This window comes from Aethalodelphis obliquidens, unplaced genomic scaffold, assembly GCF_003676395.1.
Source record: "Aethalodelphis obliquidens isolate GAN/ISIS:26980383/991018 unplaced genomic scaffold, ASM367639v1 scaffold10, whole genome shotgun sequence".
Taxonomy (NCBI): Eukaryota; Metazoa; Chordata; class Mammalia; order Artiodactyla; family Delphinidae; genus Aethalodelphis; species Aethalodelphis obliquidens.
Genome location: NW_020837954.1, coordinates 29,807,748 through 29,823,055, shown reverse-complemented (window position 1 = coordinate 29,823,055; position 15,308 = coordinate 29,807,748). Strand labels below are relative to the sequence as shown.

The 15,308-nt window shown below is 37.5% G+C and overlaps 1 protein-coding gene across 12 annotated transcripts in view; it reads right to left on the bottom strand.

The window, feature by feature from the left end:
* Positions 1-12,203: 12,203 nt before the first annotated feature.
* KTN1 (kinectin 1) overlaps positions 12,204-15,308 on the bottom strand; it is a 119,880-nt gene continuing 116,775 nt past the window's right edge. For all 12 annotated transcript variants that reach the window (XM_027111334.1, XM_027111339.1, XM_027111333.1 and 9 more), the window contains one exon: positions 12,204-12,694. In XM_027111334.1, the coding sequence (XP_026967135.1) occupies positions 12,690-12,694 (5 nt within the window). In that variant the 3' untranslated portion in view covers positions 12,204-12,689. The remainder of the gene's footprint in view (positions 12,695-15,308) is intronic.

Below are 15,308 nucleotides of genomic sequence, written 5' to 3'. Positions count from 1 at the left end.
ATAGCCCAGGAAGAACCTGCTCTTAACTCAAAAACTCATTAATTTCTTGACTGTTCATAGCAAAAGCATGAGACAATGTATAAATATAAACGTAAATAAGACTTTTCCTCACCTTTTTTTTTCTTTGGCTGCATTGTGTCTTTGTTGCTGCACGCGGGTTTTATCTAGTTGCGGTGACCAGGGGCTACTCTTCGTTGTGGTGTGCAGGCTTCTCGTTTGCAGTGGCTTCTCTTGTTGCGGACCACGGGTTCTAGGTGTGCAAGCTTCAGTAGCTGTAGCACGTGGGCCCTAGAGTGAGCAGGCTTCAGTAGTTGCAGCACATGGGCTTAGTAGTTGCGGCACTCAGGCTTCAGTAGTTGTGGCCCACGGGCTCTAGAGTGCAGGCTCAGTAGCTGCGGTGCATGGGCTTAGTTGCTCTATGGCATGTGGGATCTTCCCAGACCAGGGCTTGAACCCATGTCCCCTGCATTGACAGGCGGATTCTTTTCTTTTTTTTTTAACATCTTTATTGGAATATAATTGCTTACAATGGTGTGTTAGTTTCTGCTTTATAACAAAGTGAATCAGCTACACATATACACATATCTCCATACCTCTTCTCTCTTGCATCTCCCTCCCTCCCACCCTCCCTATCCCACCCCTCTAGGTGGTCACAAAGCACCGAGCTGATCTCCCTGTGCTATGCAGCTGCTTCCCACTAGCTATCGATTTTACATTTGGTAGTGTATATATGTCCATGCCACTCTCTCACTTCATCCCAGCTTACCCTTCCCCCTCCCCGTGTCCTCAAGTCCATTCTCTAGTAGGTCTGCGTCTTTAATCCTGTCCTGACCCTAGGTTCTTCATAACCTTTTTTTTTTTTTTAGATTCCATATATATGTGTTAGCATACGGTATTTTTCTCTTTCTGACGTACTTCACTCTGTATAACAGACTCTAGGTCCATCACCTCATTACAAATAACTCAATTTCATTTCTTTTCATGGCTGAGTAATATTCCATTGTATATATGTGCCACATCTTTTTTATCCATTCATCTGTTGATGGACACTTAGGTGGCTTCCATGTCCTGGCTATTGTAAATAGAGCTGCAATGAACATTTTGGTACATGACTCTTTTTGAATTATGGTTTTCTCAGGGTATATGCCCAGTAGTGGGATTGCTGGGTCCTATGGTAGTTCTATTTTTAGTTTTCTAAGGAACCTCCATACTGTTCTCCATAGTGGCTGTATCAATTTACATTCCCACCAACAGTGCAAGAGGATTCTCTTTTCTCCACACCCTCTCCAGCATTTATTGTTTGTAGATTTTTTGATGATGGCCATTCTAACCTGGTGTGAGGTGATACCTCATTGTAGTTTTGATTTGCATTTCCGTAATGATTAGTGATGTTGACCTTCCTTTCATGTGTTTGTTGGCAATCTGTACATCTTCTTTGGAGAAATGTCTATTTAGGTCTTCTGCCCATTTTTGGATTGGGTTGTTTTTTTGATATTGAGCTGCATGAGCTGTTTGTAAATTTTAGAGATTAATCCTTTGTCAGTTGCTTCATTTGCAAATATGTTCTCCCATTCTGAGGGTTGTCTTTTCATCTTATGGTTTCCTTTGCTGTGCAAAAGCTTTGAAGTTTCATTAGGTCCCATTTGTTTATTTTTGTTTTTATTTCCATTTCTCTAGGAGGTGGGTCAAAAAGGATCTTGCTGTGATTTATGTCATAGAGTGTTCTGCCTATGTTTTCCTCTAAGAGTTTGATAGTTTCTGGCCTTACGTTTAGGTCTTTAATCCATTTTGAGCTTATTTTTGTGTATGGTGTTAGGGAGTGATCTAATCTCATACTTTTACAGGTACCTGTCCAGTTTTCCCAACACCACTTATTGAAGAGGCTGTCTTTTCCCCACTGTATATTCTTGCCTCCTTTATCAAAAATAAGGTGACCATATATGCATGGCTTTATCTCTGGGCTTTTTATCCTGTTCCATTGATCTGTATTTCTGTTTTTGTGCCAGTGCCACACTGTCTTGATTACCATAGCTTTGTAGTATAGTCTGAAGTCAGGGAGCCTGATTACTCCAGCTCCCTTTTTCTTCCTCAAGATTGCTTTGGCTATTCGGGGTCTTTTGTGTTTCCATACAAATTATGAAACTTTTTGTTCTAGTTCTCTGAAAAATGCCATTGGTAGTTTGATAGGGATTGCAATGAATCTGTAGATTGTTGTGGGTAGTATAGTCTTTTTCACAATGTTGATTCTTCCAATCCAAGAACATGGTATATCTCTCCATCTGTTTGAATTATCATTAATTTCTTTCATCAGTGTCTTATAGGTTTCTGCATACAGGTCTTTTGTCTCCTTAGGTAGGTTTATTCCTAGGTATTTTATTCTTTTTGTTGCAGTGGTAAATGGGAGTGTTTCCTTAATTTCTCTTTCAGATTTTTCATCATTATTGTATAGGAATGCAAGAGATTTCTGTGCATTAATTTTATATCCTGCTACTTTACCAAATTCATTGATTAGCTCTAGCAGTTTTCTGGTAGCATCTTTAAGATTCTCTATGTGTAGTATCATGTCATCTGCAAACAGTGACAGCTTTATGTCTTCTGATTTGGATTCTTTTATTTGTTTTTCTTCTCTGATTGCTGTGGCTAAAACTTCCAAAACTATGTTGAATAATAGTGGTGAGAGTGGGCAGCCTTGTCTTGTCCCTGATCTTAGTGGAAATGGTTTCAGTTTTTCACCATTGAGGACAATGTTGGCTGTGGGTTTGTCATACAGGGACTTTATTATGTTGAGATAAGTTCCCTCTATGCCTACTTTCTGGAGGGTTTCGACAGGCGGATTCTTAACCACTACACCACCAGGGAAGTCCCTCCCCACCTGTTTAACTTTGTTTCCTGTGTTCCTGAGGTCACCGGAAAATAAATATTCCCCATGGCTCTCATTTTCTAACAGAAGAGGATAACAAACAGCCTGGCAAAGTAATGTGAAAATTCAAACTACTCCACAGATAAAATCATTTCCTGCCAAAGCTTAGCATTCTTGCAGATAACCTCTTTTATTTTAAACCAAAACTAAATAATATTTTTGGTTTACAATTTTTCTTTCTTCTGAAGTCTCCACATATTAAGGAGAAAAACAAACAAAAAACAAACAAACATGACATGTCATACAGGTCATGTTCACGGACTCAAATGCAATAATATTCAAAAACAATACTTTAAAAATCCATGATGTGGAAAATACACATGCTCAAAAAAATAATCTCTTAGCTTAAAGGAAATCAAAACAAAAGTTAACACAAAATTTTTTAAATTGGTGATAAATGTTTATCATCAGAGGTATGTACAAATAAGCTGTGGCATATCCATAGTTAAAAATGAATGAATACAGGATAGAAAGCCCAGAGATAAACCCACGCACATATGGTCACCTTATCTTTGACAAAGGAGGCAGAAATGTACCGTGGAGAAAGGACAGCCTATTCAATAAGTGGTGCTGGGAAAACTGGACAGCTACATGTAAAAGTATGAAGTTAGATCACTCCCTAACACCATACACAAAAATAAGCTCAAAATGGATTAAAGACCTAAATGTAAGGCCAGAAACTATCAAACTCTTAGAGGAAAACATAGGCAGAACACTCTATGACATAAATCACAGCAAGATTCTTTCTGACCCACCTCCTAGAGTAATGGAAATAAAAACAAGAGTAAACAAATGGGACCTAATGAAACTTAAAAGCTTTTGCGCAGCAAAGGAAACCATAAAGAAGACCAAAAGACAACCCTCAGAACGGGAGAAAATATTTGCAAATGAAGCAACTGACAAAGGATTGATCTCCAAAATTTATAAGCAGCTCATGCAGCTTAATAACAAAAAAACAAACAACCCAATCCAAAAATGGGCAGAAGACCTAAATAGACATTTCTCCAAAGAAGATATACAGAGTGCCAACAAACACATGAGAGAATGCTCAACATCACTAATCATGAGAGAAATGCAAATCAAAACTACAATGAGATATCATCTCACACCAGTCAGAATGGCTATCATCAAAAAATCTAGAAACAATAAATGCTGGAGAGGGTGTGGAGAAAAGGGAACCCTCTTACACTGTTGGTGGGAATGTAAATTGATACAGCCACTGTGGAGAACAGTATGGAGGTTCCTTAAAAAGCTACAAATAGAACTACCATATGACCCAGCAATCCCACTACTGGGCATATACCCTGAGAAAACCATAATTCAAAAAGAGTCATGTACCAAAATGTTCATTGCAGCTCTATTTACAATAGACCGGAGATGGAAACAACCTAAGTGTCCATCATCGGATGAATGGATAAAGAAGATGTGGCACATATATACAATGGAATATTACTCAGCCATAAAAAGAGACGAAATTGAGCTATTTGTAATGAGGTGGATAGACCTAGAGTCTGTCATACAGAGTGAAGTAAGTCAGAAAGAGAGAGACAAATACCGTATGCTAACACATATATATGGAATTTAAAAAAAAAATGTCATGAAAAACCTAGGGGTGAAACAGGAATAAAGACACAGACTTACTAGAGAATGGACTTGAGGCTATGGGGAGGGGGAAGTGTAAACGGTGACAAAGCGAGAGAGAGGCATGGACATATATACACTACCAAACGTAAGGTAGATAGCTAGTGGGAAGCAGCCGCATAGCACAGGGAGATCAGCTCGGTGCTTTGTGACCGCCTGGAGGGGTGGGATAGGGAGGATGGGAGGGAGGGAGACGCAAGCGGGAAGAGATATGGGAATATATGTATATATATAACTGATTCATTTTGTTGTGAAGCTGAAACTAACATACCATTGTAAAGCAAGTATACTCCAATAAAGATGTTAAAAAAAAAAATGAATGAATAAAAGCTGCATGTATGAATTTTAAAACTAATATTAAGCTAATAAAGCAAATGACAGAATAATTTATATAAAGTTTAAAACATGCAAAACACTATTACATGTTGTTTCTTGGATACATGTATATGTATTAATCATATAACAACATGAAATTAAGTGATAAACACACCACAAAACTATTAGAATAAATGAATTCAGCATGGTTGTAGGATACAAGATTAATATATAAAAATCTGTTGCATTTCTATATACTAATAATGAAATATCAAAAAGGGAAAATAAAAAAAAATCCCTTTTAAAATTACAGCAAAAAATATTAAAATATCTAGGAATAAAGTTAACCAAGGAAGTTAAAGACCTATACTGTGAAAACTATAAAACAGTGATGAAGGATACTGAAGATTCAAAGAAATGGAAAGATATCCTGCAATCTCCAAATTTAATGCAACCCCTGTCAAAATACCCATGACATTTTTCACAGAACTGGAACAAATAATCCTAAAATTTAATATATGGAACCTCAAAAGACCTAGAATTGCCAAAGCAACCTTGAGAAAAAAGAACAAAGCTGGAGGTATAACCCTCCCAGTATTCAGACTCTACTACAAAGCTACAGTAATCAAAATACATATACATACTACTATATATAAAATAGATAACCAACAAGGACCTACTGTATAGCACAAGGAACTATACTCAATATTTTGTAATAAGTTATAAGGGAAAAGAATCTGAAAAAAACAAATATATATGTATGTATAAGTGAATCACTTTGCTGTACACCTGAAACTAACACAAATCAACTATACTTCAATAAAAAAATTTTTTTAAGTTGCGCAAACTCCTCTGTGGTGACACGAAAATTTTTTTAAAAAATCAGATTAGCCTGGTATTGGCACAAAAACAGACACATAGAACAACAGAACAGAGAGCCCAGAAATAAACTCAGACACCTACAGTCAATTAATATACAACAAAAGAGGCAAGAATATACACAGTCTCTTCAACGAGTGGTTCTGGGAAAACTGGACAGCTACATGTGAGATAATGAGATTAGAGCATTCCCTCACACCTTCTTAAAAAATAAACTCAAAATGCTTTGAAGACCTAAACCTAAGACCTGAAACCATAAAACTCCTAGAAGAGAACATAGGTGGAACACTCTTTGACATAAATTGTAGCAATATTTTCTTGTATTGGTCTCCTAAGGCAAAAGAAATAAAAGGAAAAATAAACGGTACCTAATTAAACTTAAAAGCTTTTGCACAGCAAAGGAAATCATCAACAAAATGAAAAGACAACCTACTGAATGGGAGAAAGTATTTGGAAATGATGCAACTGACAAGGGGTTAATATCCAAAATATATAAACAGCTCATACAACTCAACATCAAAAAAAGCAAATAACTCAATCAAAAAATGGGCAGAAGGCCTGAATAGACATTTCTCCAAAGAAGACATACAGATGGCTAACAGGAGCATGAAAAGATGGTAGGCATTAGAGAAATGCAAATCAAAACCACAATGAGATACCACTTCACACCTATTGGAATGGCCATTGTCAAAAAGTCTGCAAATAACAAATATTGGAGAGGATGTGGAGAAAAGGGAACCCTTGTACACTGTTGATGGGAATGGAAATTGGTGCAGCCACCATGGAAAACAGTATGAAGCTTCCTTAAGAAACTAAAAATAGAACTACCATATGATCTAGCAATTCCACTCCTGGGTACATATTCAGAAAAAATGAAAACACTAATTTGAAAAGATATATACACCCCAATGTTCATAGCACTATTTAAAATAGCCAAGACATGGAAGCAACCCAAGTGCCCATCAACAGATAATTGGATTAAAAGATGTGGGGGGGGGGTGGAATATTACTCAGCCATAAAAAAGGAATGAACTACTGCCATTTGCAGCAACATGGATGGACCTAGAGAATATTATGCTTAGTTAAATAAGTCAGACAAAGACATACGCTATATATCATCTGTATGTGAAATCTAAAAAGTAATACAAATGAATGCCTATGCAAAATAGAATCAGACTCAACAGATACAGAAAACAAACTTGTGGTTACCAAAGGGAAGTGGGGAGGGTCAAATTAGGGGTATGAGATTAGCAGATACAATCTACTATATTTAAAATATCGATAGATAAGCAACAAGGATATACTGTACAGCACAGGGAAGTATACCCATTATCTTGTAATAACCTATAATGGAATATAATCCACAAAAATACTGAATCACTATGCTGTACACCTAAAACACAATATTGTAAATTAACTATACTTCAAAAAAAATTAAATGATAAACATTACCTTCAGGGCAGTGCCTACCTCTGGAAAGGGAGGGAAATGGGATCAGGGAGAGGTATACAAGATGCTTCATCTGTATCAACTGTTTTGTTCCTTTTATTAAAAAAAAAAAAAAACTCGAGCAAATATGACAAAATGTTAATATTTGATATTGAGTGGGGTACACGGGGTTTTTTTCTATTATTTTTTCATGATCTTGTGTATCTGAAATATTCATGATTATAAGAACTGAAAGACAGCAAAATCCCCACATATCAAAATCTGTGGGATGCAAGTAAGTCCAGAGGAAAACTTACAGCCTCTGAAAGGAATTAGAAAATAAGAAAAACTGAAAATAAATGAATTAACATTTAAAGACAAGAAGTTGGCAAAGTGCAACAAAATAAATGCAAAGAAAGTAAAAAGACTGAAAATGATAAGACCACATATGAATTAAACATAAAACAAAATACAACAAGAAAGCGCTGATAGAACTGCCTAGTATAATTTTAAAAACTGTTGGAAAAAAACAATATGCTAGACCAGTAGCCATCAAATTTTTCTTCTCAGAACTCCTTTACACTTTTAAAAGCTCTTCGGTTATTTCTATTAATATTCAATGTAATAGAAGTTAAAGCCAAGAAAAATTATAAACGCTCATTTTAAAATTTATTTTAAAATAATAGGTTCTCGTGAAATATAACTTCATTTTCCAAAACAAACCAACCAAAAAGATGTAGTGAGAAGACTGGCATTGCTTTACATGTTTGCAAATTTCTTTAACATATGGCTCAATAGAAGACAACTGTTTCTACATTCAATCTGTTGTGACAGGTAGTTTTGGTTGAAGTATACAAAGAAAATATGGCCCCATGCAGATATGTCACTGGAAAACAGAGAAGTAGTCATTTCAGGTAATTGTTGATATTCTTTGACACAGCAAAACTCAACACATGGCAATTTCTTAAAGATTAATCATGATGTAGAGTCTGAAACCCTATCAATGAACTTTTTATACTCTGTTACATTAAAATCCATTAGTTTGTCTTGTTCTTTGAATGAATCTTTTACCCAAGCCTGATTTTATAACATTGTGTATTGGTCATTTGGAAAATATTGGTTCACTGAGTTATGCAGATCTTCCAAACGTTGACACATTTCATTATATATACCAAAAAAGCACATTCATTATTACCACTACTGATCTCATCAGAAAAGACATTCTTAAGTGAATCCAATATTGTCTTTACTGGGAGTGAATAGTGGTGAAAATACAGTAACTACTAACACAGTTTGGAACCACTGCTTTGATCCTTGTTGAAGCACCAGCAATTTTATCTACTTGTTTTAACACCATCAGCGAAAAAGGCAAATAGCATCTTAGTATTATCAAAGTAGTTTTGACCTTTTGGAATTCTAGAAAGGACCCCGGCGATGCCCAGAGCACTGCAGACCACACTTCTGAGAACCACTGAGGTTGAAGATCCCTTGGAAAGTACAGTCAAGAGAAAATGAGAAGGTACAATAACATCAGGAACAAACAGGTTTAATTAAAAAAAGTAATTTTTAAATTATAAATTATATACATAATTACACACACACACACATATATATATATATATATATATATGTGTGTGTGTGTGTGTGTGAATATATATATATGCGAATGAGCCAATAAGAGAAGCAAGCCAGAAGGCTTAAGTTGGAGGATTGAATCCTAGTTCCTCCAGTCAGTAGCTGTGAGACCTTGTTTAATTGTCCCCCCGTGCCTCAATTTCCTTATTTATAAAATGGAGATGTTGATAAAAGCACCCCTTCAATAAATTCTGGTGAGGATTAAATGAGTTAACGCAAGTAAAGTGCTTTAAAAATGTCTGGCATGTGGTAGGTTGTATAAGTGATTAATGTGTTAACTGTCATAATAGAATTCCACCAATGAATATGAAATTGCCCAATTTCTGAGGAAAACACAAATGACAAAAACTGAGTCAAGAAGAAAGAGAAAAATCTATCAATCGGTAGAACAGCCTGGATTTGGCCTCATTTTCCCAAGCACGGTCTTTGTGCAGCACCTCCTTCTTCTCTTAAGCACAACCTGAGCAGATCCCACAGCTGTCCTGTAACTGCAGCTAATCCAAGTCTAGGTCAGTGTCACTGGCCTTAGTGGCAGCAACAGGGAGGAGACTGTTCTTTAACTCCTCCTTTGCCCTCCCTTCTCTGGGGACCCAGATGATGAATGGGGTCAAAGGACAAACATCTCTACTCAACCGAGGGTGCAAATGCAGCCCCCTTCTGGTGATCACTGTTCCTCCTGTACACGCCATCTAGGGCAGGTCTCAAAAGTGGCAGATGCCCATATATGATTCGTCCTGGGATGCAAGACATGTGAAAATCTGGTCCTGGCTCTAACCCTCTATGGGCAATACAGGTGCTGCCCTGTGGCGGCTGGGGTGAACACTTACAAGGTGCTCAAGCCTTACACAGTGTCACTGACCTGCCAGAAATGTACTAGTTTTACTACACCAAACTGAAGGGTATAGCCTGCTTCTCAGGTATCCCGCCACTCCTCCCTTCCACATCTCTCCGTTCTTTCTAGGGATCACGATGTCTGCTCTCAACTACAGTTGAGTGGAAAGGCCCCATGGTAGAAGCATGGCTGAAACAGCAAGGAGGCCCCCATATGGCATAGCAGGTACTTTAATACTCAGTGGCATAAGGGTCATTCTCCCTCCCTGTAGTCACTCCCCAAACTGAGAAATATTCTCAGGGCTTGCTTCCTGCCTCAATTGGCTGTTAACAGTGGCAAGAGGGGCCACTAGAGACTGAGGACACAGATGACCTCTCTTTTGATGCTCCCATCCTCTCCCAGCGATCTGCCTATAGGACACTGGGGAAGGGTAGACAGCTGGGGATGGATGAGACAAGTAGGCTAGTTTAGCCTTCCATCATTCAGGGTAACTAAGGAACTGGGGATACTTAACCTAGAGGGGAATGAACTTCAGAGAACATGGGCTATCTTGGCATATTAGAAGAATAACTGAATGGGAATATGGTACGCTTTTCCTATGTGATTCTGGAGTAAGGAAGTAGGACAAACTGATGTGAGTAACAGGAACACAACTTTCAATACAGTAACTTAATAACCATTAACAATTACAATTGTACCTAATTGTGAACTTCCCGCCACTTCAGAGGCAAAAAGATGAACACATATTTGGCTGGGATGTTGAGGGAGGGAACAGAAATTAATCAGAGATTAAGACTGAGTCCTCAAAATCTCTTGCAATTTTTTTTTAATTCAAACATATAAGGAGGTTGAAAAATAATACAGTTACACAGTTGTTCTGAGCAAGAATAGCAAGAAGGACTTCCCTGGTGGTGCAGTGGTTGGGAGTCTGCTTGCCAATGCAGGGGACACTGGTTTGAGCCCTGCTCCGGGAAGATCTCACATGCAATGGAGCAACTCCGTGTGCCATAGCTACTGAGCCTGTGCTCTGGAGACCGTGGGCCACAACTGCTGAGGCCCACAGGCCTGGAGCCTGTGCTCCGCAACAAGAGAGGCCACTGCAGTGAAAAGCCCACGCACTATAATGAAGAGTAGGCCCCGCTCACTGCAACTGAGAAAGCCCGCGTGCAGCAACAAAGACCCAATGCAGCCAAAAATAAATAAATTTATATAAAAAAAAAATAGCAAGAAGAGGTTGTAAGATGGAAAGTGGGATTTGTTTGCTTTTTTCAGAAGGCAGAGACATGAGTACCTTTATAGGCAATGGCAAAGGAAAAAGAGACGACGATGATATGGCATCTGGCTGGCCTTCAGACCAATTTCCCAGTGGTTTGCTGAAAGCAGCTACGGCCTGGGGTAGCCCAAATTCCCAGTCCAGTTACCAATGGCCATGAGCAGCTTCTTCAGTTTCTCTCTCTATACTTTAGAAATACTATTTGGTGCACGCGCTATATGGTGAAGGCACCACTTTAGATAATCCTCAAGGTATAAAAATGAATTTCGGGAATTCCCTGGTGGTGCGGAGGTTAGGACTTGGCACTTTCACTGCCAGGCCCGGGTTCAATCCCTGGTCGGGGAACTAAGATCCCACAAGCCATGCAGTGTGGCCAAAAAAATAAATAAATAATAAAGATGAACTTCACCCATTCATTCATTCATTCATTTAAATATTTGAGCACAATTAAGTGTCAGGTACTTTCTCAGGGCTGGGGATAAAGCAAGGAACAAAAGAGATGGTTCCTGCCCTCCTGGAGCTTACTTTCTGGTAGGGAGGGGTATAGGGAATGACCAAGTATATACTGGAGGACTGTTAACGTTATAGACCAAGACAGGTAGGCGGATAGGGAGGCAGGGGGAATACTGGGTAGTCAAGACCCGACGAAAAAGGTGACATTTAAGCAGATTTCATGATGGTGAGCGAACCAGCCAAGACTGACACCCAAGAGAAGAGAGCTGTAGCAGAAAGAACAGAAAGTGGAAAGGCCCCATGGTAGAAGCATGGCTGAAACAGCAAGGAGGCCACCATATGGCATAGCAGGTACGTTAATACTCAGTGGCATAAGACATTTGTCAATGGTTATTTAGCATCTGAGCACTCAGTGTTTTCAGCCAATTATTAAAAAAGAAAAAAAAAGATATGTTATCAACATGTTCAAACAACAAAAAAGATAACATATGTAAACTGTGTAAAAGTGTCTGATAAGAAGGAAACAAAAAAGTTAATCATTACTTAAAATAATAATAGTAATAGTAAAAATAAAGTAGAGCTCTTCTACCTGAAGCAGGGGTGGTAGGTCTGAAATCCTAAATACTTGCCCCATCCTTTCTGTAACCCACACTACCTTCAGGACACAGTTTACCTTGCACATAACCACAGAGAAGACCCAGAGCTCTAGTTAGAGAAGGTGTACAAGCAACAAACCTACCCTGTCTGAAGTTGCAATTAATGATTGTGCTCTAAATTATGTTGATCTAAGTGCTAATGAAATCTGTTAAAGCTCAACGAAAATCAAAACCAGTTTGAATAATAAGCATCCCTTTATTTGCTGACGTCATTACAAAAACCGATTACATTAGCAACAAAAAGTGTTTTCTTGAGTTGAAGTCAGAGGCAGTTGCTCCCCAAAATGTTAAGTAAAACAGTGTACAACATCTGTATTAAAATGTTAAATTTTACATTGTCTTTACCACTTTTGATCTTCTGAACAATTTTATTGAGCAAAATAAGATACAAGATTACATGTTTATTTTATTTTCAGGAATGTAAAGGTCTAATTATTCAAACAGTTTTTATTATAAAACTAAACTCTGAAGGTGTCTACAGAGTTGGCTTTTTTTCTCTCTCTTTAAATCAGTAGTCTAACAAGGATTAGAAAAGACAAAACTCTGTTCAGTGTTTCTGACAAAGTAGAAAGGGTGAAAACATAAATAAGGCTTTAATTTGGCAAAATATAATACAATGCCTTCTGTTATCCTTCAATGAACAGTTTCCCAATTACTTCACTCTGTAAAAGATCAGAAAGAAAGAAATTCATTTTAAAACAAAGAAACAAAAGGCAATCAGAAGACATCTGTCAAATACCAAAAGTACATATGCCATTTGATCTAGCATGGCCTTTTCAACTAAGATCAGAACGATTAATACTGATGGTAATCAAAAATAAGAGAAAAATCTCAGGATTCAGAAGGAGCTTCTGAAGGTGGATTTTTAAATATGTGAACCAAAATCTCAGACCAAACTGAGAATAATACAGGGATTTAAAAATCCTATTTAGAAAACATTTAAGAGAACAACATTGGGAATCCATGTGTATTACTGTTCTACTCAAGAGACTGTAAAGCTAATAAGGTGAGTGAGCAGCACTGGAAAGAAACTGAAATTTACAACTTTCCCCTGGCGAATAAATAATTGAAGCTTCAGACAGAGATTTTCTAAGGTCTTTTGAAGCTTTCCAAGTCAGATAAAATGACTAAAGAAATTAAACTTCAAAAGCCATTAAAGAGATTAAAAGGACTTAACCATATGCAACATGTGAAGTCTGACTGGATCCTGGGTTGGAAAAAACAGCTAAAAAGATATTTTGGGTATAAGTGGGGACACAAATATGGGCTTTAAAATGGATGATATTAGAGCTACTGTTCTGGTCTTTTTGGATGTGACAGTGATACTATGGATTTGTAAGAGAATGTCTTTGTTCTTAAGAGATACATACTTAAGTGCTTAGGGGTAAAATGTCATATTATCTGAAAATTACTTTCAAATGTGTTGACATCAACAAAATATGTATACACAAATAAAGAGATGAAGTAGCTGAAGGGTGTCAGTGTTATATATTATATATCTTTTCAACTTTTCATTAAGTGTGAAATTTTTCAAAATTAGAAAGTTGAGGGGAAAAGAAGCAATTAGAAAGTTAAAAAACAAAGTTATCACTGGCTATCATGTTCTCTAATTAAAACAAGATTAACAGCTAATCAGAAAGTCTACATAGCCCACTGGTACATTAAACTAAGAAGTGCTGTGTAAACACATTACACAAAATGAAAACCTGATCCATATGACAGTCAAGTGTAAAATGTAGAAATAAAAGCTAGTTTTTGTCTGAAACATTAACTCTTACACTCCAATAGCACCAAAAAAGAACTTTTTCCTTTCAGAAACAAGAGAAAACTGTATCATGAAAGAATCTATTTGTTAAAGGGAGTAAGGAGGACACATATATACAAAACACATACACAAAATTTCACCTCAGTTTTTCCTGGATAACTTCAAGAGCCTCTCCAATTCAATACTGACAAACCAAATTACCAACTTTAGGAAAAAGCCAGAACTGAAGGAAGAAACTATAAGAAGCTGGCAATAAAGGATTAGACAGAATGAGGAGAAAGGAAAGCTGTGACAAGGATCAGAGCACACAGTGCTTGAATTAGGGAGAAGAAAAGTGCAGATTAAGAGCACAGGGCCTAGGCCCAGACCGCCTTAATTTAAATCCCAGCTCACCCAGTTACTAGCTGTGTGACTTTGGGCAACTTACAGAACTTCTTTGGGTCTGCTGTAAAATGGGAATAAAAAAATAAGTAATAATATTAATCATCATCATCACCATCATCCCTATCTATCTACTGCACTGGGTTGTTGTGAAAATTTAAATGAATGACCATATGTTAGAAGCATGTTCGTTCTTAGAGGCACATTCATGAAGTGTCAGCTGTTAAAATCATCAGCCTCCTTCCACATGATTCCACAAACAGGTTCCAAGGTAAAAGATCCTGAGTGTTATAGTCTGAATGTTTGTGTCTCCCCCGCCCCCCGAAATTCCTATGTTGAGATTCTAACTCCCATGTAATGGTATTTGGAAGTGGGGCCTTTAGGAGATTCCACTGTCATGAATGGGATTAGTGCCCTTTTAAAAAGGACCCCAGAGAGCTCCCTTGCCCCTTTTGCCATGTGAGGACACAGAAAGAAAATGGCCATCTTTAAACCAGGAAGTGGGTCTCACCTGACAGAACCTACCGGTGCCTTGATCTTAGACTCCCTAGCCTCCAGAAATGTGAAAAATAAATGTCTGCTGCTTAAGCCACCCAATGTATGGGGTTTTTGTTATAGCAGCCCAAACAGACTAAGACATGGGGTGATAAAGTTTTCTGATATAGTCGGACATACACTTGGAACACTTAGAAGCCAGACAGATATGAAACACAAGAAAAAGTAGGTATCTGGAAACAAAAAAGTACACTACAAAATACTACTGTTAACAATCCAAAGCTACAAAAACAATTACCTTAATTAAAAGGGGGACAGGCGGATGACAGCCTTCTGTTTGGGGAGGTGGCAGGGGTGGGGAGAGAAGGATAGCAGATGAGCAGGAAGACTTCCAGAAGAAAAGAAGGGTTAATGTTGTACAAATTAAGGGCGCAAGACAAATGCCCCTACAACTCAAAGAAAGGCTAAGTTCTGTGTATTAGGATTTCGAAAACTAAATTACTATACATCATCTCTCTCATTTTTGTCTTTTAAAAATTACTATACATCATCTCTCTCATTTTTGTCTTTAAAAAATAACTTTTTTCTCTTACTGAAAAATGTACAGCATTATCTTAAACAATTCATATGTACTT